The following is a 22,241-nucleotide window of genomic DNA, read 5'->3' on the forward strand; positions in this document are numbered from 1 at the left end:
GAAGCTTGAAGCATGCGTGTGGCCGCATGTATGCGTGCCCCGGGAAAATATCAGGTGATACCATGCCTTAGGTGATACCATGATACGAGCTTTGGCCCCATGATACGAGCTCTTAGGAGCCGTTGGATCTGAGATCCAACGGCTCCTGGGAGGCTTTCAACATTCTGCAAAAAAGACCTTTTGAAGTCAAAAAATTGCGAACAAGTACGGCAGCCTTTTAGATTCTCTAGGAGCCGTTGGATCTGAGATCCAACGGACCAGAAGCTCGTATCATGGTATCACCTAAGGCATGGTATCACCTGATATTTTCCCCGTGCCCCGTGTGTCCTATGAATTTTCTTGGGTTTATAGTACTATATTTGACCCAATTGCGAAAGAGTAATCAGAAAACTTGTCTGACGTGGTGGAGACGTCAGCGAGCGCCCCTTTCGCCCTATTTTGAGCTGTTTCTTCCTTGGTGCAAGCCATCGGACGCTCAACAGGGCATGCGCTGCTCCTGCGCCAACAATGGCACTGCATGGATCTGGACCAGTGGGAAGGCATTTAAGCGCGCGCATCCGCACGAGTTTAATTGCCAGATTTGTCCACGACGGCGCGTGGTGCTGCTGGGACGCAGACAGAGAGACAGCCCGTCGGCCGTCGTCTATCGCGTCGTCGTGTACTGACTTTTACTTCTACTTTCTGGTCGCGCAGTTCTCCGGCGGGCCTGTTTGGTTTGAGACTAACTTTGTCAAAGCTTGCCACATCTAAGGTTAGGCAAATTTGACCAATTTAGATGTGTGTTTGGTGCAAGCCACATCTTAGGCAAGCCACACTATGGTCCTACATCACATACACACACAAAATATGGCAAGATTTTCTTAGGCTTGCCAACTTATAGCTCTTATTTTGAAGACCTAACCTTAGGCAAGTTTGGCAACATTGTATGGCAAAATGTGGCACTCTTGGGCCTAAAACCAAACAGCCCCTTCGTTTTCACAACCAACGTAGCTCGCCTCTCTGCTCCACACCACACGTGTATTGTCTTGTCTTGGACTAAACCGCGCGCAGATGGAGTTGCGGTCGTTCGCCGTCGTCCATTTCTACCGCCACACGCTATACATGACGCTGGTTTTGATTGGTAGTTGCACGGTTGCTTCCTAAGCATCCCACGGTTCGTGTCTATCACAAAATTAGTTTATTTTGATCAAATCTTATACCACAAAACTAGTTTATTTTGATCAAATCCCACAATCCGTGTCTATCACGGAGTACTTAGTTACTTAGGGCATCTCCAAAGCGGACCATTAGACCGTCCGCAAGCGTCTGGGACTAGTTGTTTGGACAAAGTTTGTCATCCAACGGCGCCCCGCATCAGTCCGCGGGATCCGGACACTTCCCGCACCGGAAGCAAACAGGGGGCTTTGCGGGAGTCCGCACACCAGGCACGTGGGACTCCGATACCTCTGGCCCCACCTAAAACCCCACTTGGATCCCGCATCTCCATCCTCCCCTCTTTCTCTACATCTGCTTTTTCTCTCGTCGGTGCAGTCAATCCACCACCTTGCCCCCCCCCCCCCCCCCAAGCCCTTCTCAGAACTCCACACATCTGTGACCTCCACCACTACACCTAGCCACCACGCCGTTTGTCGTCCCCCTCTGGTCCACACCTCTCGTCCTTCTGACGCGCAGGTACGATCCACCACACCCGGCAAGTGTTTGCTGGAATGCCCGCGCTAATATTTTTGTACCTTCTTTAAAGCAATGAACTCGGACATGGAGTACATCTATGAGCACTACGTTGAGTCGTTCGACGAGGAGGACTACACTTATGAAATGACGATGATGCAGGCGTTCATGCAGGCACTAAGCATGTGGAAGAGCATGTTATCAATTTCAAGGGATCGATGAAGGGTCATCGAATGCTTAATCGGAACAGGGCATTGGGGCCATTTGACGCTGATGGAGAACTACTTTGGCCCAATGCCCTATTCGCTGACAATTCCGACGCTTTTGGATGTGAAAAAAAGTCTTTGATGGCTTCTACCACGACGTCGAGTACTTTGATGACTACTTTGTAACTAATCTTGGCAGAGTTGCTAGTGCGTTTCACTATTACGTTGTGTCCCAAGGCAAATTTTGTGCTGCTGAAACAATTGCCTTCTGCTAATGGAAGCAAAAACCCTCAAGGAACGAAGAACTTCATGGGCGCTATGATGCAGCATGGTGGGGCGCGGCTGGCAAATAAGCGCGTGCTCTCAAGAATATCTTGTAGTAGGAGTTGTTGCCGGCCGTTGTTTTGTAATGATTTAAAACTTTGGGTGCGCAAGCATTTGGCTTGAATGGTACCACGTACTATATGAAGTTTTTGCAGTTCAATAGAGAGTTTAACTGATGTGACGATGCGGTTTCATTTCAGGGTGATGTGATCGGGAACAAACTAGTACTATATGCATGTGCGCGACAAGTCGCCGAAGTGTACAACTATATATCTGATGACCAAAAATGGAGTTATCATTCCCTATCTAGCTAGTACTCCCTCCGTCCGAAAATACTTGTCATCAAAATAGATAAAAAAGATTGTATATAGAATTAAAATACGTCTAGATACATCTTCATTTATTCATTTTAATGACAAGTATTTCCGGACGAAGAGAGTATTAACAAATTTGTCAAGAACCCTGATGATGCATGGCACGCCATGGAATTCAAAGGGAGGGCGTGACCCGAGAAACAGCTCGCATTGACGCATATGCACTCCAGTTTCGTCAATAATGCGTGCTGTTTGCACGTTGACACTCTTAACCTCAGGCAGCAGTAGTGCTTAACTAACGCATGATACACACGCTAAGCTCGCGAGACCATTTCGTCAACGCATGTGTGCAATCTGATGCGTCAATGCCAATGCTACAGCGAGTGAGATCGACCAATCGATTCGTCCACCACAAATCAACCGCGGATGCTGTCGAGTCGATCGTCTAGGTCGATCGCTAGTGGATCAAACCCACCACAGCCCCACACTAGTGGATCGATCGATCTCGCGCAGCTAGCCTTGGGTCGGGGCACCATCGATTGAGCATTGAAGCGGCGGATAACGAGAGCACGATCAGCAACGCCGGATTCGATCCAGCGAGCATTGATGCGGCGGATAACGAGAGCACGATCAGCACGGCGTTGGCGTGTGAACGGAGGAAGATGTCGCCGTCCAAATCAGGAAGCCATGGACCCCCGCCCGGCCTTAGTTGGACGTCTCTAGTTACTTGTGAACACATTGAATGCTGGATCGGGGCACCATCTGCATCTGGTCGATCCGATGAGTACGTAGCGGTAGCTCTCCTAGTCCTAGCTACAAGTCTAGCACTGACTACTGCTCTATGTAAAATCTTCTCGTGCTTGCGTCTTGACAGTAACCACTAAACCACTCGCTCCATGGCGGCCACAGGTCGGTCGCCCAGGTTGTCATTCTTCCAGCCCAGCGTACGATGATGTTCTTACGCGGTGTAAAGTAACTAATATTAATCAAACCAGTAGTATGAACACACATGAAAAATAAAAAGTTACATCAAAGTCTCTAAGGTCGACCCTCGTCATCCTCCCGAATGGGCCGATCGCATCCCTCCGCGTGTGCCTCTATCGCCGGAGTCGCCTTGTCGCTGTTGATCATAGAAGAAAAGTCAGTAAGGTGACGGTCATGCTGGAACAATGTTCTGGAGGAGAAACCTTTTTTTTGCGGGGGTCTGGAGGAGAAACCTCCTACACCAAAACAAAGCTAGTTGGGGAGGAGGGGTAACACAGTGCCCTCACATATCATCTCTCGTAGGGTTCGGAGGGGAATGGCTTGCCTTGTAAGGGCATCTCCAACGTCCTCAAATTGGACACCACATCCGTCTGCGGACCGGTGCAGACCAATCCACGGACAGTGGTGCGGGAGCCGGCTATCCAACCAGTCCTCTAAACTTTCGCCTCTTTCTTTCTTTTAAGTTCGCAAGCTCAAAATAGCCACATATCAAATCGTAGATGATTGAAAATGTTCAAATGTGATAGTAGTCCTAATTTAAATATTACAATCCAGCAAAAAATTGAAGTACTCTCTCCAATCCTAATTAATTGACATAACCTCTATACAATGTAAGAACATCTCTAGCAGACCCCTTATGTTGCGGACCCTTAAAGTCGTTATAAGGGCCGAGAAAAACGTGTTTTAAATGCCGATTTTACCTGCGGCCGAACGAATCCCGTATAATCAACCCGTAAAAAAATATATTCTTTGAATAATATCGAACAGACCCATAACTAGCCCACTTTTTTTTCTCCTGGCCGTCCTCTTCCTCACACCAATTTGAAATAGGCACATACCATAGGCCAGGGCGGCCAAGGCGGACGGGCGGACGAGGAAGACGCGGGGCGCAGGCAGAGGCCAGGGCGGCCAAGGCGGAGGCCGGACTCCTCCGTTCGCCGTAGCTAGCTAGCTACGGTCGGACTCCTCCGTCCTCCGTCGTGAGAGTCGCGCATCGATTCAGCTAGAGCTAGCTAGCTACGGCCGGACTCCACCATCCTCCGTCGGGAGAGACACGCATCGATTCAGCTAGAGCTAGCTAGCTCCTCCGTCGGGAGAGCCGTGGGCGGGTGCGGCGGGCGGGGCGGACGGCGTCCGCGGCTATTAGGGCGGGCGGCCGGCATGCGGGGATGGGCGGACGAGAGTGAGCCATGAATGTTCTGATGGCAGTTGGACTCCCGCCAACGGTCTTTCGCATATACATGGCACCCTCGGGTTGGCTCCGAAATCCTTATTTTCACAGTTTCGGTGGGGATGTTTTCCGCGCCCCTTAAAAAAATATAAGGGCCGGAGTCGTTTATGGGTTCTATTTGGGTCGTTTTTTCCGCCTAAAACTAAAAACCGACGGTTATTTTACAGTTTCATGTGTTTTAAAGGGTCTGCTAGAGATGCTCTAAGTAATTTACATTGTATAAAGGTTGTGTCAATTAATTCGGACCACAGAGAGTAGTTCAAACTTGAAATCAATGCTTCCAATGACATTATGCTTTCTCAGTTTCTCTTGCTGATTAGACAATAGATCAACATATGCACAAATTGATGGCACAGTAGATACGAAGCAAGAATAGACCTGATCACAGTAGGTAAATTTATAGTACTGTTGCTTGAACGCAAAGTCTCTGATCGTGGCAAAGGTAAGGGATGGACGGCGACGAGTGGATGCGGATCATATGGTGCCGATGAAATGCCGATCAATGGCCAGAATTTTCAAGTTTTCTACACGTTATCTGTCCATCTCCATCGCCATTAATAGGCGTTGTTTTTCTTCTCGATCGCACGGGCCTTAACTGCGGTCAAGTGGCAACGTTGCCAGGATCCTAAGCAAATACTCTTGTAATATATATACTCCCTCCGTTCCAAAATAGATGACCCAACTTTATACTAAAGTTGGTATAAAATTGAGTCATCTATTTTAAAACGGAGGGAGTAGATCCTAAGCAATACCTAGGGTACGGTAGGGTGAGAAGAACCGCACGGATGGGTACTAATTCTTGAGAAGATAGATATCATCTGTTTTATTTTCACTTTCATGTTCTTCTACACGTTATCTATCCATCTCCATCGCCATCAGTAAAGAAGTGAGCGATCCTGGGGCGGTGTGGCTAAGCTTGGTGCTGGCGCACGTACGATAAAGATCTCATAGCGCTGAGTAAATTAGTATAATCGGAGGCGCCACTCTGAAGATTAGCTAGGCGAATGATTGCGCTGGGAAGGAGCCAGATTTGGCCAAAATAGCTGATCCTGTGCAGCGTCGGGACCAGCAATGGGAGGCCGCGTCGTGGCCTCGAGGATCGCCCCACGAGATCTTCCTCCGCCGCAAGGCTCTACCGGCGACGACAACGGCGGGTGTAAAGCTTCCCACGAAAAGACATGCCCCTGATTCCTGTGTCTGCTAAAGGCCTAGCCGGGACGAGACAAAGCCAACGGGCTCACCGCCGTACGTACGCCGCAATCATTCGGCGACGGGCCAGCCAGCCAGCCAGCGAGCTAGTCCGATCCGATCTTCTTCCGTCCGCTTCTGGTCGTCGACGGGGAAGAGGACGAGCGAATTAGGCCAGCGCTGTCGCAGCACGTTTGACGGATTAGCTTTCTGATTAGCAATTGCATTGTCACGTCGGTCTCCTTCTGGCCTCCTGGTCTGCCCAAACCGGCCGCTTGCATGCGTTGCACACGTGATTCCGCATGGGATCCAGAGAGTTCTATAGAAATGTACCTGAAAATCCTGGCAAGTACTCCCTCCGTCCTATAAGAACGTTTTTGACATTACACTAATGTCAAAAACGTTCTTATATTATGGGACAGAGGGAGTAATACATATGATTGTGATTTTTACTGCTCGCTGATCTTATCACGATTTAGGGGAAGACAGACAGAACACGAAGCTAATTGTGAGTTTTCTCGGTTGTCAAAAATTATGTTGGAATAGTGTCAAATAATTTATACAAGTATGTTACAGTAGGGTTTTGAGTCGTACTATGCGTATACAGGGTACGGAGTGTTGAACATTTGTATCCTAGGTCTTCTATTAATATGGGGCAAACGCACGATGTAAATTTTGTCAACATAATTGCACAGACGCGCAGGGAGCTGGCAACATGTGCCGGCGCCCGGCAGGGGCGGAGACAGAAAAATAAGCTAATGGGTTCACTCGTTCACTCTCGGGACGGATTTGGTTATATTAATTAAGTGTAATGTCCAACTTAAATATATATCACTCAAAGATAACATAACGAATAGAAATATCATACCAGTTATTGCGTTAAAAACAAAAGAGTGCTTTGACATACCAGTTGGGTGAAATTATAAAATCACTTGTTTAGATATTGTAAATAGAATAGTGCCGAAAGGACTTTATACTAAAAATGACAAATTAGTCTGACAGGTTTGAAAATAAATAATTAAGCAAAATAAGCATGTAAATTCACTATCATTGTATTGTCCCATTTGTTAAGGCAGGTCATTTAAATTATTTTCTCCTAGTATGTTTGATGAACATGTCCTACATCTAACGGGTGGCCTCAATGTGCATGCGTCACTATCTAAATGCTGTGATTCATTTGTCTTCAAAAAAAAATATAGTTCCATAACCTAGATCGATCAAAGTTCTAGGAAAAAATCAATTTAAAATTAGGGGTAAAGGTATTACCACAGTAGACTAAATAGAACATGGGCAAGAGGGAGAAGATGAGATCGCACTACCTTGAATCTGGACCGCAATTTCGAACTTGCCGTTGCGACCTCCTTGCTTTGCCACTACCGACCAGGCGAGCGTTGATGTTGTGATGCGCGAATGAGAGAGGGGTGGGAGCCTACAGGAGAGACCGTGGCGGCGTCGTGGAGAAGGGGCCATCCTATTTGGCGTCGTGCGCGCCACGAACACGCGCAATTTCAATAAAGTTCCTCGCTTCAAAAAAGTTCGTTGATTCAATAAATTATCATGAATTGGGAAGATTTTCATGCATTGCAAAATATATTTGCCAAAAAAGTATAAATGCAAGTGAATTCAAAATATTGTTCCTAAATTACAAAAATTGTTCGCCGCTTCTAAAAATGTTCACAATTAAGAGAAATTTACACGAATTTGCAGAAACAAATATTCTTGAATTGGGGAAATATTCACAATTGTTTTTTACTAATTTTAAATTATTTAGAAAACTTCACGAATTTTAAAACTGTAAATAAATTTTTAAAAAATCAACAAATTATAAAACATATTTGCAAATTTGAAAATTTTTCATGATTTTAAAAAATGTTCCTGAATTTAAAGATGCTCGCAAAATGGAAAATAAAGGAATATAAAATAATTAAATATTAGAAAAAGTAAAGTAAAGGAAAAAAGAAAAAGAAAAAATGAACAAGAAAACAAGATAAACGAAAAAGAGAATAAAAATAAAACAAAAACAGAAAGCCAAAAAAAGAAAAAAAATAACCAGGCAAAAAACAAAAGAATAACCAAGGAGGTTCTAGAACCTTCCGAAAACCGTTGGAAAACAATCAAAATTGGCCTGCGTGTGTGGGGTGTGCGCTAGGTCGCTACACAGCGACCCACACCAAATAGGAGTGGTGGTGGGGAAGTGAATCACAACAGAAAGGCATGTGCGGCCTGCTCCGTACAACGGTACGAGGCGCACATCAGACCGGTTTACCAGTGGGCCTTTATTGGGTTACTCGCGTTAAACGATTTTGTTGACTACCTCACTAAAAGGCTTCAACTTTCAGTGGGTGCAGCCTTGTCGTTTCGCTGGGTTCATACACATGACTATTCTATATGCGTGTGCATACAAGGAATTTTTTTGGCTTCACCTGAACCCAGCGCCTATACGCTGGCTTTGCCCCTAGTGCCCGAGTGCGGTATTATAGCGGTGTCATAGGAACGAGCGCCCATACTGATGTCCCTAGGACTAGCCGATGATCGGTGAACCTCCTTAACAGAACTCTGTGGCAAAAATTCTAGTTCTAATTTCTAGCAGGTTTTTAGGTTTTTAGTTGGTTTCCGAACATCACAAATGATAATCCTTTGAACCTTGTTATTTCGTTTTCAAAAATGTTCTTACATTTGAAATTATACATTTGTGAACATTTTGGAGACTCATGGACATTTAAAAAAAATTGCGCATTTTTGGAAAATAAAATGAAGAACTACAAACAAGTAAAAAGGCCAACAAAAATGGGCAATGAAAACAAGGAAAAACAAACACTAGGGTTTCTACGGAAACGTAATTGGACCGACCATTTGTCCCCATTTGTGTGTGATTGCCAGACAGTTTGTCGCTATGAGTAACAAATAGTGTACCGCTATGTCTTGCTTATAACGAGACCTACCAAGCTCTCACGTCATCCGCCTCAATTAACTGCCAGCCTAGGCGCGCAGGAGGCCACGGCCTCGTTTTTTCTCCTTTCTTTTCACGACCGCCGCGGCAGCGCCCCGATTTTGTATGACCGCGCCGCCTTTGAGTCGGCGTTCCTCCTCACGTGGACCCAACCATGAGCAACCCGGGCGACCGTATCAATGGTATGGTGCAAGTGGTGTGTTTGTGCCGCAGTATTTGTGTTTTATGTTTTTAAATAAATGTTGAGCAATTTTGTTTGTACTTCATCAGCCTCAGCTACACAGAATATATATACGCCTTAAAATTTCAGGTTTTCATTCCAGCTAGTTGCTACAAATTTAATCATTTTCATAGTGTTAGTGTGTTCCTAGTTTCTACCACTGCAAGACGATGGAAATATCACAACAGAAGTTGTTCATATTCTGAATGAAACAGAACTGTCAGGGGAGAGCGGCGGTAACAAAGGCAAGATGGTCATGGCTGGAACAAGATGGGCCGGTCCCACTCATGAGAGAGCAATGTAGAAAGCAGGGCCGGCCCTAGGGGGGGCGAACGGGGCGGCCGCCCCGGGCCCCCCAAATGTCAGGGGGCCCTCCCAGGTATCTGTATATACGTATACTTGGAGGGAAAAAAAAGAGAAGCCAAACTCAGCGACGACGCCTCAGGCCCTCAGCGTACATGAAAGAAAATGAGAAATGTGGGCCTGGCCCATGTTTCCACCTCGTACAGGCACAAAATGAGAAATGTGGGCCTGGCCCATGTTTCCACCTCGTACAGGCACAGGACGTGCACAGGAAAGCAATCGCTAGATTCACGGTTTCCTTTTCCTTCGGATCGTTCGGTCGTTCTTCCGCTGGCCGCTGTTCGTCTAATCGCCGTCTTCAACTCCGCGTCTCTGCGGCCTCTCACGAACGAGACGACGATGGCCGCCGACTGCAGCAGGCAGCAGGTACGTCTCTCCTCGCGCCCTATGCGGCTCTGTCATCTGCCCTCGCCCTTGTGCCCTATGCTGAATTGCTGATTCCCGAAATTTGCTAGGGCATAATATAGTACCTTATCTCTGTAATCTAATCTGGCTGTGTGCTAAATCCTCAATGATTTGATCGCCCAGCCAAGAATTCCCTATTGACCAGTTGATTCGGGAATCAGCTTTGTCATGATAATATTAGATGAAAATCTTCTATAATTAATCTAATGTTTTAATTAGCTTTGTGCTAATTGTAAAAGCTAATTGTTCCTTTCAATTTCAGCAAGGTAATTATTCCTTTCAGTTTCAAAAAGTTGAAATTATTGAAGAACTACCTGAGATCTACAATGTCGCAAGAGACGTTAAATGGCCTGGCAACTTGATGCATTGAGAAAAAATTGCTTGAAGAAATTGATATTGATACAATCATTACCGATTTTGCATCTCAAAATGTTGGAAGAAAATTTTGAAGGTAATATGTAATACATTATGTGATATGCACACTGATTTTGAATTTACTTAACTGTTTCCTTTGATACAATTATATCTACGTATGATGATTACTAGTTAGACAATTATACTAAGGGCCCCGGACTGTAGTTTCGCCCCGGGCCCCTGAAATCTCAGGACCGGCCCTGGTAGAAAGGTTCTTCATTTAGCCGTCACCCAGGGCGAAAAATAAAGCACAAGAATAATTCAGATAGAAAGGTGGGTAAACCGCTTGGCAGCTACTATATGCCTACAAACTGGGCTTTATGTCTTCTTTTGGAAAACTCAGGGCAAGGATGGAATGGTAAAAAGTAACAGTGAAGAGAGGAAAACAGGGCAAGGATGGAATGATAATGAGATGTGCAACGATGCACCTACAAATGCAGCAAACCTGATGTTAAATTTCAACACATATTTTACCAAAGCTTAAACATCAATTAAGCCACATTGCTGTCACATTGGCCTCAAATGAAAAGAAGATAAAAGGCCTGTTCTCTAAGTGGTCTCACAGACAGAGTCCATTAACTCTAGCTAATTGCATGTTTTAGGCTAATAACTCGAAAAGTGATCAATTTAGGCCATAAACTCGTTTAATTGATCAACTAGGGCCGTAACCGAATCGGACGAAGAAAAAACAGCCACGTGCCCATCACGTCAGCTCACCTTTGACCGCACACGAACTGACTAATATTTACAGGGGTTCAAAGTGAATCTCCAGAGCACGCCCCTCCAGAATCTGCAGAAATTCAAAGTGAAAACCAGGTTTCTGAGACCCAAACTGACAGTTGATACAAATATCTGTATACTGACCTGTTTGTTGAGGGCATAAACAGCATCACACGTTTCCTCCTCTGTTGCCATCGTCACAAAACCGAATCCCCGCAAACTCCAGGTTCCCCCTCTGCGCTCGTAGACGACTCTAGCATCGACCACTTTGCCATGCTTGCTGAACAACTCCTCCAACCAAGAGTCATCGACTTGCGACGGCAGATTGCCCACGTAGATTCTGAATGCAGACTTGGATTGATGGGAAGGAGTTTCCACCCGGGCGCCTCTCAGAGCTGCTTTGTGCACAATAAGAAGCATCCCAAACAATTTCTGTGCACATAAAAGGTCAATCAGAACTGCATTCTTTAGCACAAACTTATCTTATGTAGGATATGACTTACACATGACACTGACCTCGACAAAAAGAACAACTAAAAAATGAATTATAGTAATGAACACCCTCTCTCATGCGCATAGCATACGAATGAATAAGCTGGCAGAGAGTTAACAAAACGAAGAGGACGATGAATAAGTTGGCTTCAGATTAGATAATTGAGATTTCAGAATGACAAACTGGGAGCTATTGCAGGAAGCTGTGTTCCAATGTAAACTAGGAGCAGCCCAAGCATATAGTTCAACTATGACCACATGAGCTGTAGGTAAGATAGAACAGGTTCCCGATAACATGTTTTGGTGCGCACGCTCCATTGAGCCCACACACCAAAAATTCAATAAATGTTTTGAAAAAATATTACACGGGCGAATTACTATAATATGTGAGTTCGCAAAATTTCCCATAAATTTATGACTTTTGTTAAGCTGTCAAAGAAAAACTAGATACTCATGCATTTGTCATTTTGAACCATCTTTCTGGTTTCATTTGTGCAGGACACAAACTTTTTTTAAAGAAAATTTTAAACTCTTGATAGTAGTTTTTATAATTTACAGATATAGGGTACAGTGGAGCTCAGGCTCTCTAAACAGGTTCCTTCCAACTTTATTTAAATTCAGAAAAATATAAGGACACTAGCTCCATGGTATTATTTATCAAATGTACTCACAAAGCCATCGAACATCTCCACAGCCAGCTCAGCCTCCTCAACAGTACTCATGGTGACAAATCCATATCCACGGCTCTGGCCTGTTCCTCGGCTGTAAATAACCTAGGCATAAAAAATGTAGAAGTTGTGTTTCAGAACAAAGAGAAAACCAGACATACGCACGCCTGACAAATTAACAGCAGTAGCCGATACGAGTGGCAAAACATAAATCCGACTTTGCGTGTAATCAACAGCATCTCCAGATAGCACAAACATCATTTGCAAACCAAAACAATATCGCAAAGCAATCTGGTGCAAATTCAACATATCACACAAGAAGCTTAGAAAGCAGCCACCTAGATTCTAGTAGATCTACCCTGTGAGCTTCAGCAGCGCACATCATGACATTACAATCATACAGGAAACTGCATCGTGTTGCAGAAGTGGTTACAGGGCCAATTTCAGCTGTGCATACATTATTAAGGAGTCAGAACTTAACACATTTTTTTCACATATCCATGAGCATACAAAGATAATGAAGAGCTAAGTGGCTTACCTCTGAGAACTCAACAACACCGGCTTGCTCAAAGAGCTTGGCGAGGTCCTTGCTGACAACGTCGTAGTGTAGGTTCCCTACGTACACCTTAGGCGTGCAATCTTCGTCTTCTTCCTCCTGGTATGGCTCTTGTTGGCAAGGGGTGGCAGTGCGAGTAACCCGAGCAGTGTGAGCATTGCCTCTACCTCTTTCAGCTCTTGTCAAATGAGATGCTCTTACTGCACCGACAGTTTGCCCTGCATTCAGTAAGACTGTAAGGAGTATATCTCTGTTAGTTTCGGTGCTCAGCATTCAGAAGAGAGCTTCCATTAGCAAGAGACTAGTGACTGAAACCTGGCATGGAAGATGGATGAGACTGTGGGTCTGAGACTTGATGATGTACATATTGCTGTGTGGATGGCGCCATTGGTGGGTGCACGGCATTCTGGTATTTTTCTGAATAAGATGCTGTCAGGCGCCCGAGCCTGAATGTCTGCCTCAGTATTTTCCAGCTCATTTCGTCATCGGTACCATGACAATGATCATCAGTCGAGAGACCTTTACCCCAATATTTGCATGGAGCTGGAACATCGCATACAAAACAGTAGCACTGCATTTGAAGAAACAAAAATCAAGTCACTGTTGTGCACACTACTCTGCTACGGGTATATTCATTGTGTCGTGATATATTGCCAACAGCATCAGGGAGTGACAATGGTTACTATAATCACAATGCTAAGTACTTACCATGGTACAATGCCTGACGTGAGAAGTAGTGCCAAAGGGCAAGCTAGAGCATAGATGGCGCGAGTGAGGGAAGTCCCTGCACGCTACCTGCAGAAGCATGGCCAATTGTTAATGCCAACAATCAAGGGGTGCCTGAGGTAAACCCTGGCATTATAGCATAACTCTTTTTAAAATTACATTTGACATGAATCGAAAAAGCGCAGATAGAGATAACCCAGGGTCAATACAAACAGGTGGACATGGAGACTTAAGCAAACCACTTGGAAATTTTACAGTTCATTTCTGTTTGTTCAGGGCGGACGGACGGCGTGAACTCTGATTCGATCCGGTTGTTCTTGAGGGAAGGTTGGCTAGAGATATCCTGGAAAAGTGCCAGCCCCTTTCGGTTCATAATGAGACGGGACTAATTCTATTTTTTTATTCTATAGATTATTTCGCTTAGTACTATGTATGAGATGAAAACCTCATGTAATGGAACGGAGATTTTTTGAATAGAATGGAATACTGCAATTTTAACCAGTTGCATAGTGTTTGAATAGAGGATGATGTCTTGCAGCAGCAGCAAACAAATAAATCACCTTTGTCAATCGATTCTAAAGTCACACCTGCGCCAACTTGCAACTAAATCAGCACAAATACTCGCACACTACAGCACATCTGATGACACCTCTATTCTGTAGATAACCCCCAATATAGGAAGGCACCGTGATGTACGGCATGCACAAATTCATAGTGGAAGGCACAAATACCTGGCCTTTCTCTGCAACGACCAGCAATTCATCCAAGCTGCCATCAAAGCCTGAACTCCCCTCCTGTTTCACAATGGCAACCGGCCCATCGGGGTCGCTGTCTAGGACCACGCAATCGCCGTCTTCCTCCTCCTCGCCATCGCACTTGCCCTTCTTCACCAACGCGAGATTGGAGCCCCCGGTCGGCCCTCCATCACCAAAACGCAACTTCCTGGCCACGGGGGCAGATCCGTCGCCCTCCTCCTCCTCGTCGGAGCTAATCACCACAACGTCCGGCACCGCGGGCCCCCTCCCCCCGCCCCCAGAATCCCTGGCTCGACCGGACGGAGGGCTCCGGGAAGCCAAGAAACCCTGGGCGAGGCCGCAGTAGTCCGAGCCGTCGGCGCGCGCCATGGATCCGGCCCGGTCGGAACCTCTGGCCCGGTCCGGTCCAGGAGCAGACGCGTCGGAAATGCAGCAGATCTTTGCTCACGGCGGCGACCGGCGGCGAGGAGAGTCTCTTCCTAGTTCTTCTTGAGAGGAAAGAAAACAGAGTAGCTCTGCTCCTCTGCGCCTGTTCTGTGCTGCTACGCGTATGGCTGGTGTGACGGCTGCGGGACCCACCACCACCTCTGATTTTTCTGAAATTCGAATGCACAGAGCCCGCCGTTTTTGTGAAGGTGGCGTGGGCCGACGGGCCTTTGCCGACCCGGGGACGATTCCCACAGTTCTACTCGCCCGCTGCATTGCGTCCACAAATTTACAAAATCACTAGTTCAGAGTACTCCTTATAAAAAAGATCACTCCCATCTTCCAGGATGTCATGCGCCACTTGTTGTAAAATCTGTGAGTTTCTTTTTTCATAGCTGCGTTTATTCAAAATGTTTATCTCTCATACCGTGTGTCTAAATCTCGACCTGTTTTTATCATTAGATTCCTCGTGTTGAGATCTTCAAAATAGATCTCATGTTGATAGCTTTTGACGAATTCTTTAAAAAAAAGGACTAAAAAAACAAACTAAGAGCATGTTTTATTTTCTTTTTGAAAGAGGCATGATCGTGCCTCTCGCGGAAGGAAAAAAAGAAAGAAAACGTGTTTTTTCTGTTTCCGAGATGCACGGTCGTGCCTCTCGCGAAAGGAAAACCGTGCCTCTCACAGAAGGATAAAAAAAAAGAGAATGCATATTTTTCCGTTTTCGAGAGGTACGGCCGTGCCTCTCGTGAAAGTAAAACCGTGCCTTTCGCGGAAGTAAAAGAAAAAAAGAAAACATGTTTTTTTTCTCGCATTTATTTTTCATCCAAAAGCTAAGAAGGACCGGTGAAAAACCAAAAGGCCGAAAAGAACCGAAACACTTCTAAAACCCCAAAAATGCGTGCGAAAAAATTCGGAGAAAACGCCGAGAGCGCGACCCCTGGCGGCGGCTGAGAGCGCTCTCAGCTCACCCCAAGTGATCATTGGGAGGCTCCCGAAGGAGCGATCGTTAACTAGTTGCTCTCACAAATTTACATTGGGAGCAATTTCAATAACCTAGTGTCACATAGAAAATGGGAGGAAAACATAGTAGTAAGTTGAACCCCTGGAACTAAAGGAACTAGAATTCCTATAAAATTCATGTGGAACGGTCCATTCTTTTTTAATTATTGGAACGGTCGTTCTAATGTTGCATTTGGATGTTTGTATTGGAGGCTTCTGTATTGAATTAGTTTTAGTTCCAATTCAGCGAGGAAGCTGTAATGTACATGAATATGAATTCGCTTGTTTGGATGCTAATTGAATTGGCTCATGGACTCTCAGTTAAGTTTCAATACCAACTTTTGTTTGGATGGCAAATTATGAATTTGGATAGTGCTTTGTTTTACAATATGCATCAAATCAAAATATGTACAATGTGTGACAATAATTGAATGATTATATAGAAATGGGTGACTATAATTCAATACAACCTAAAATATCATATGAAGTTACCCCGCAAAAAATGCACCATATGAAGTCACATCGCTGAGACCGCGCCCCGACCACGAAGAAGCCGGCATGTCCGCGGGCGCTGCTAGCATTGAGGAGGAGTAGTGCACGGAAGATTGCCGCCGCTCGTGTCCCAGGAAGGCCACCGCTCCTCCCGTCGACGCCAAGCTTGGTGGGCTCAACATCTTCAGCCGATTAGTCGCTTGACGGCGACGTGGAGGCAGACAACTTCAGTTCTAATGGCTCTAGAGGCGGAACTGAAAAAGGCAAAGCTTCCGTTCTCTTGGTCCATGGCCGGACACAGGGACAGGACGCCGGCGATCATTTAGATTAGGTATTAATTATAATCCAGAGCCTGCTTAGGACTGCTTTGATGTATTTGTAATGAAATATGTCATGTTTATATGAAATCAGGCCGTGTTTATATGAAATCTGGACTTGCTTGAACGAATTTCGTCCGGTTGGTTTGAGTTGTTGTCAAAATGTATGCGGCTGGCGTTGGATGGCTGCCTCTGCATCTGTGTCCGCAGACTCCCCCCCCCCCCCCCCCCCCCCCCCACAACAGGATGCTCAGAGGTGGGTGGAGAAAAAGCTCAAAAGGCATACTTCCTGCCCCCCCCCCCCCCCCCCCCCCCCCCCCACCCATCCACGGACGGATGCAAGAGATTTTTTGCGGGTTGCCGTTGAAGATGCCCTTAGGGTGCGTTTAGTTTGGGAACAAAGTGAAATGAAATGTCATGGTTCCATTCCACTAGAATGGGTTGGTTCCGTACTTGTGTTTGGTATGGGCAGTTCGAAAGAATGCAACGGTTACATTTTGGTGTGTAGTTTCAGACATGGAATGGAATGCGTTTGTTCATCTCTCCGTTTGTGTTCTTGTGATTATGTACAATATGTTGGTCTTTGGCATTAAACATAAACAAGACACATATTTAGAGGTAAAAAAGATCGTCAACACAACAGATCTTTCAATTGTAAATGATCGTATATGCCCAAATCAAGTTACATATCCCTGTCAGCCATCAGCAACACTTAGCCGTAGAACATCATCGCTTTTCTGTCATCTGCATACAAAACATCAAATTCAGTAGGAGCACAGCAACTCAGCAAGCAACAGCAGGAGCATCACGACACACAACAATAGGAACAAGTTCAGGCCATCAGCAGCAAGGGGCGGCCAGGAGCAGGACGCACGCAAGGGTGGCCACGAGCAGGACACACGCGGGGGCGCCGCCGGCAAGAGAAAGCAGCAGCGCCACGACATGGGTCCGACGGCGCACGAGCACGCAAGTCCGGCAAGAGAAAGCAGCGCAGCAGCGCCATGAGTGGGGCAGTGGGGGACTGTGGGCGGAGGACCTACGGGCTACCGGAGATGGACCTTGACGGATCCGACGGACCCTCAGAGCATCTACAGCCGTACCTCTCAAACCCGTCTCGTACGCCCGACCGGGCCGCCTGAGCACTGTCCGGTCACGATTTTTTGATCCAGACGGGCCCCTCAAACGCCTGGGCTAACCGGCACTCCTCATATTCAGCCCAAAAATGGGGCGGATATGGAGCGCCCGAGCGCGCCCACCACGTCGGTCTAACGGCGGGGTCTCACGCGGAAACGCCCGGAAACTCGGTGGTCCGACGGACGCTGTGTCCATCGCCGCGGTGTAAATGCCGTGTGGCGCCGCTCAAGACCAAATCCGGCTATTTAAGTCGGCCGGCGTCCCGCAACCCTAACCAATCCCCCTCCCCCTCTGCGCCGCCAGTCCGAGCCCATCCACCTCCTCCCTCTCCCACTCCAGCGCTCTGCCCACGGTCCGATGCTCCGCCCATGCTCCGGGACTCCGCCATGGTCCGGAGCAAGATCACCTACTACGCCATGCTGACGCTGGAGCACCGCTACGAGATCTAGCAGGAGACCCGGGTGAGGCAAGCCGCGCGCGCCGCCCGCATCGCTGCCAGGCTGCCTCCGAACTCACCAGAGCCGGTGGAGGAGGAGGAGCAGCCGGGAGAAGAGGAGGAGGAGGAGGAGATGGCTTCGATGAAGGTAGAGGAGCCGGACCAGCAGGTGCCGACCTTCAACATGGAGCAGGCGGAGGCGGAGTTCGCTGTCGCCCAGTCCAACGAGATGGCGGAGCAACAGGCCATCCTGGAGTCCATCCAGGATGAGGCCTATGTGGAGGCCAACCGGGCGTTCCTCCGGCAGGAGCAGGTGGAGTCCGACGCACTCTTCGCCGAGCTCGACGCGGAGACACAGACGAAGGAGGCCGGAGCGGAGCAGCCGGAGGAGCCGGAGCTGCAGCTGCTGCCCATGCTGCCGGAGCCGAGCACGGAAATCGTCGTGATCTCTGGCGAGGAGTAGTTAGGATAGACGTAGTACGTAGGTTCTACTTCATTTTGCATGTCTTTGTACAGATATAAGAATCTAGTATGAGATGTCCGGGCAACAAGTGAAATTTGAGGCATCCCCGCTCACTGCACGCGGACGCGCCCGGACGCGCGCATTTGATGGGCCATATTTGTCATATGCGACTGTAGATGCTCTTAGTTCACCAAAATGAAGAAACTACGGTATGGGTGTGTGCACGCGCATCTCATCATACTTGTGCTTCGGAAAAATAATTATTTTGGGCAATTAACTAGAGTAATAATGATTGCGCTCTGATGATATATATCTCAATATCAATTCACATGGTTGTTTGCCAAAAACAATAGTTGTAGTACTGGTTACAAGGATTCAAATGTGGAAGCGGAACGGTTCCACAACTCACGAAAAATAACAACGGAGTACGGATCGAAAGCAAATCTTATTCGGCGCCAGTGAGCAGTACGCGTCCGTTAATGGGCCGGGCAAGTGAACTCGGACGGGCACGTCTTGCCGCAGTGGTTGAGGAGGAGGTTGATGTCCACAGGCACGTTGAGGTGGATGCCGAGTACGTTTGCCCTGACGGCGGTGCAGAGGCAGACGGCGGCGTCAAGGTCGACCAACCCCTGGAGCAGCGGGCAGCACTCGTCGCGCGCCGGAACGCCGACCTTGAGGCCGAGCAGGCCGCCGAGAACATTGGCGCACACCCTCAGCTTTAGCGCGTCGATAGAGCACTGCCCGCCGTGGCCGTGCGCCCCTCCTCCATGGTACGGCGGCGGAACAACAACGGGCGGCGTCGGCACGACGACTGGCGGCTGGCAATAGGGTCCGCAGCCGTGCGCGGCAACGGAGGAGAGGACGATGCTCAGGGCGACGAAGATGGCAGCTTTGGATGTCATTGTGAGCGTGTGCTTGAGTGGGATAGCTACTAGTGCTTTTGGTTTGGGATGCATGAGAGCTTGGAGAGAGTGTTGTATTTATAGCCGGGGGATATGGATGCGTGCATGCATGGGATCGAACTGTTTGCGTAGTCGCTTAGGCATGTGTACATGATCATACGTGGCCATGTGCGATTCGATCGGCTTCGAGACTGCTAGGTTGTCCTCTGGGTGTATCACTAGTTTGATACGGCGAGATTTTAGCATGATCAGGGACTGATGGTTTTGGAATATTAATCCTGAAGATAAGGCAACAAGTTAAGCAATAACCTTGCATGTTCATCCATGTTAGGCATAGTTTTAAGTTTTTTCGAGAGAAATTTCCAATTTAAGTATCATCAATCATGGCAATACAGAGAACACAAGAGGTAATAAAAATTACAACCAGGTGATCTATGGACCATCTATCGACGACTACAACCACTAGAGCGAGTCGAAGGCGTGCCGCCGTCATCGCCCCTCCCTCACCGGAGCCCGGCAAACCAATATAGTTTTAAGTTAATCAACCCACAGTACATATCCCGCAATACCAAAATACCGGGGCTTCATGCAAAAGTGATAGTTTTAATTTAATTAACCCACAGTACATATCAAATGATTTTCAAAAATATTCATATCTTTCAAATTGTAACTCCAAATATAGCATGCTATATATGAAATTTGATTAGAAAAATATGCAGAATCTGAATATGATGTTATTACCTGCTAACCATTAAAAAAAATCTGAATATAATGACAACACAGATGAGATGCCATGTGTTGAAATAAAGGACGTGGATCTATTGAAGTCTTGAGTCATGGTTATTGGGGCAGGGGTGTGTACTATTTTTTTTCTCCTGTTGCAACGCACACTCTTTTGCTAGATGACAGTTTGTTTCAAGAAACCAGAGTACGGTCGTGGTTTGTGAAAGTTTGATCGGGACAGCGCAGATCGGTAGGTCAAGTTGCCTGAGAATATTTCAGATGTGAACAAACAACTTTGTGTGTGTACCACTGTACCTGCATATATGACCTTATGACCCACTGGGCGCTCACTAGAAACAAGAGATTATATTAGACAGACGCGATTAAGTCGATGGAATCATGCATTGTCATGGTCGGGAAGGCAATTATTTAGCTCCCGTTCGGCGCCCGTGAACCCGATGATGCGCACAAATTTGTCTTTTTTGGAAAGATCCAGCAATTGCTGGCGTTTTCATTGATCATAGCAAAAAGCAGTGGAAAAATAACAATGGTGGTGAGGATCCTAGGATCAAAGTTTTAAGGAGTGCCACACACGGCCAAAACCCTAGAAACAAGGGGGGTTTATCTCTCAAGGGGGGGTCCCCGAAGGGGCTCTCTAAGCATGCAGCTCCAGTAGTTCTCCATAGCTCGATGTTGTCTCTTATGCGCTTGATGATTCTTGCCACGCACGGCAGGTGCTGCCTGAAGCTTTAGTGGTTTCTCTCCTGCCATATCTCCCAGCAAGCAAGCTAGCACAACGTCCGTACTCCCTTTCGCCATTGGTGTGGGGTCTGCTCCAGGATGCCTTGCACGATCGCGGTGGAGCTGTCATGGCGCCGGCTCTCGGCCGGGGTGAGAGCGGAGCAGCCGTGCCACAGTCCCAGCTCGTCCCAAACCCGTCCGGCTTCCTGGCAGCTCCAGAAGAGGTGGCGCGAGGACTCCAGGTTTCTGACGCAGAGTTGGCAGAAGTAAGCGTTTGTCCAGCCCCGCCGCTGGAGTCTGTCATTGCACCAGAGCCGATCCTGGAGGAGCAACCAGGCGAAGATTTTGATTTTGCCAGGCGCCCAGGCCTTCCAAACCAGACGGTCGAAATGGGTCGTCGTTCTTCCCTGGAACTGCGCCAGGTAGGCCGACTTCGCTGTGTACTTTCCAGAGCTCGCTCTACTCCACGTCAGGGCATCCGGCACTCCTGGCTGCAGCTGCGCGTCCGTCCCCTGAAGCAGGCGATGAAGGGCGAGGACGTCCGGCAGAAGATGGCGGTTGTTGCCGTGGGCGAGGTCGCGGATCCACGTGTCGTCTCTGAGGGCCTCCCGCACCGATCTGTTCTTGAGCCGCGAGTAGCTGAACAGCCTTGGGAATTGTTGCGAGAGGCAGCCCTGGCCAATCCATGGAGAGAGCCAGAAGGAGTCCCGAGCCCCGTCGCCGAGCGCACAAATTTGTCGCGCGTTTCATTTCACTTGCTCTTGTTGACCCATTCTTAGTTTGCCCAGAGCATGAAAAAAATGTTGGGGATCGTAGCAGAATTTTAAAATTTCCTACGCATCACCAAAATCCATCTATGGAGTATACTAGCAACGAGGGCAAAGGAGTGCATCTACATACCCTTGTAGATCGCGAGCGGAAGCGTTCAAGTGAACGGGGTTGATGGAGTCGTACTCGCCGTGATCCAAATCACCGATGACCGAGTGCCGAACGGACGGCAGCTCCGCGTTCAACACACGTACGGAGCAGCGACGTCTCCTCCTTCTTGATCCAGCAAGGGGGAAGGAGAGGTTGATGGAGATCCAGCAGCACGACGGCGTGGTGGTGGAAGTAGCGGGGATCTCGGCAGGGCTTCGCCAAGCTTCTACGAGAGGGAGAGGTGTTGCAGGGGGAGAGGGAGGCGCCAGGGGCTGTTCTGTTGCTGCCCTCCCCCCCCCCACTATATATAGGCCCCCTGGGAGGGGGGCGCCGGCCCTGGATCCCATCTACAAGGGGGGGGCGGCGGCCAGGGGGAAGCTTGCCCCCCAAGGCAAGTGGGGCGCCCCCCACCCCTAGGGTTTCCAACCCTAGGCGCAGGGGGAGGCCCAAGGGGGGGCGCCCCATCCCACTAAGGGCTGGTTCCCTTCCCACTTCAGCCCATG

At 47.8% G+C, this 22,241-nt stretch overlaps 2 protein-coding genes and 1 long non-coding RNA gene across 4 annotated transcripts; 1 reads left to right on the plus strand and 2 right to left on the minus strand.

The window, feature by feature from the left end:
• Positions 1 to 9,698: 9,698 nt before the first annotated feature.
• On the plus strand, positions 9,699 to 10,350 carry LOC120963111 (uncharacterized). Its single transcript, XR_005755072.2, has 2 exons — positions 9,699 to 9,814; positions 10,116 to 10,350. It is a non-coding gene; the product is annotated as an uncharacterized lncRNA (long non-coding RNA).
• A 368-nt stretch (positions 10,351 to 10,718) lies between these two features.
• LOC109769887 (uncharacterized) lies at positions 10,719 to 14,697 on the minus strand. 2 transcript variants are annotated; one of them, XM_020328587.4, is made up of 7 exons: positions 14,161 to 14,697; positions 13,412 to 13,498; positions 13,019 to 13,274; positions 12,686 to 12,921; positions 12,151 to 12,252; positions 11,132 to 11,419; positions 10,719 to 11,057 (listed from the first exon to the last, which is right to left on the minus strand). In XM_020328587.4, the coding sequence occupies exons 1-7, from the start codon at positions 14,551 to 14,553 to the stop codon at positions 11,013 to 11,015; spliced, it is 1,407 nt and encodes a 468-aa protein (XP_020184176.3). In that variant the 5' UTR covers positions 14,554 to 14,697; the 3' UTR covers positions 10,719 to 11,012. The 2 variants fall into 2 exon arrangements, with proteins under 2 accessions (XP_020184176.3, XP_073353196.1); XM_073497095.1 differs by having other exon boundaries at positions 12,686 to 12,936.
• Positions 14,698 to 18,728: 4,031 nt separating this feature from the next.
• Positions 18,729 to 19,401, minus strand: LOC109769888 (cortical cell-delineating protein). Its single transcript, XM_020328588.4, has one exon. The coding sequence runs from the start codon at positions 19,354 to 19,356 to the stop codon at positions 18,931 to 18,933; it is 426 nt and encodes a 141-aa protein (XP_020184177.1). The 5' UTR covers positions 19,357 to 19,401; the 3' UTR covers positions 18,729 to 18,930.
• Positions 19,402 to 22,241: the final 2,840 nt, after the last annotated feature.

The sequence above is a fragment of the Aegilops tauschii genome, chromosome 4 (genome assembly GCF_002575655.3).
Source record: "Aegilops tauschii subsp. strangulata cultivar AL8/78 chromosome 4, Aet v6.0, whole genome shotgun sequence".
Classification (NCBI taxonomy): domain Eukaryota; kingdom Viridiplantae; phylum Streptophyta; class Magnoliopsida; order Poales; family Poaceae; genus Aegilops; species Aegilops tauschii.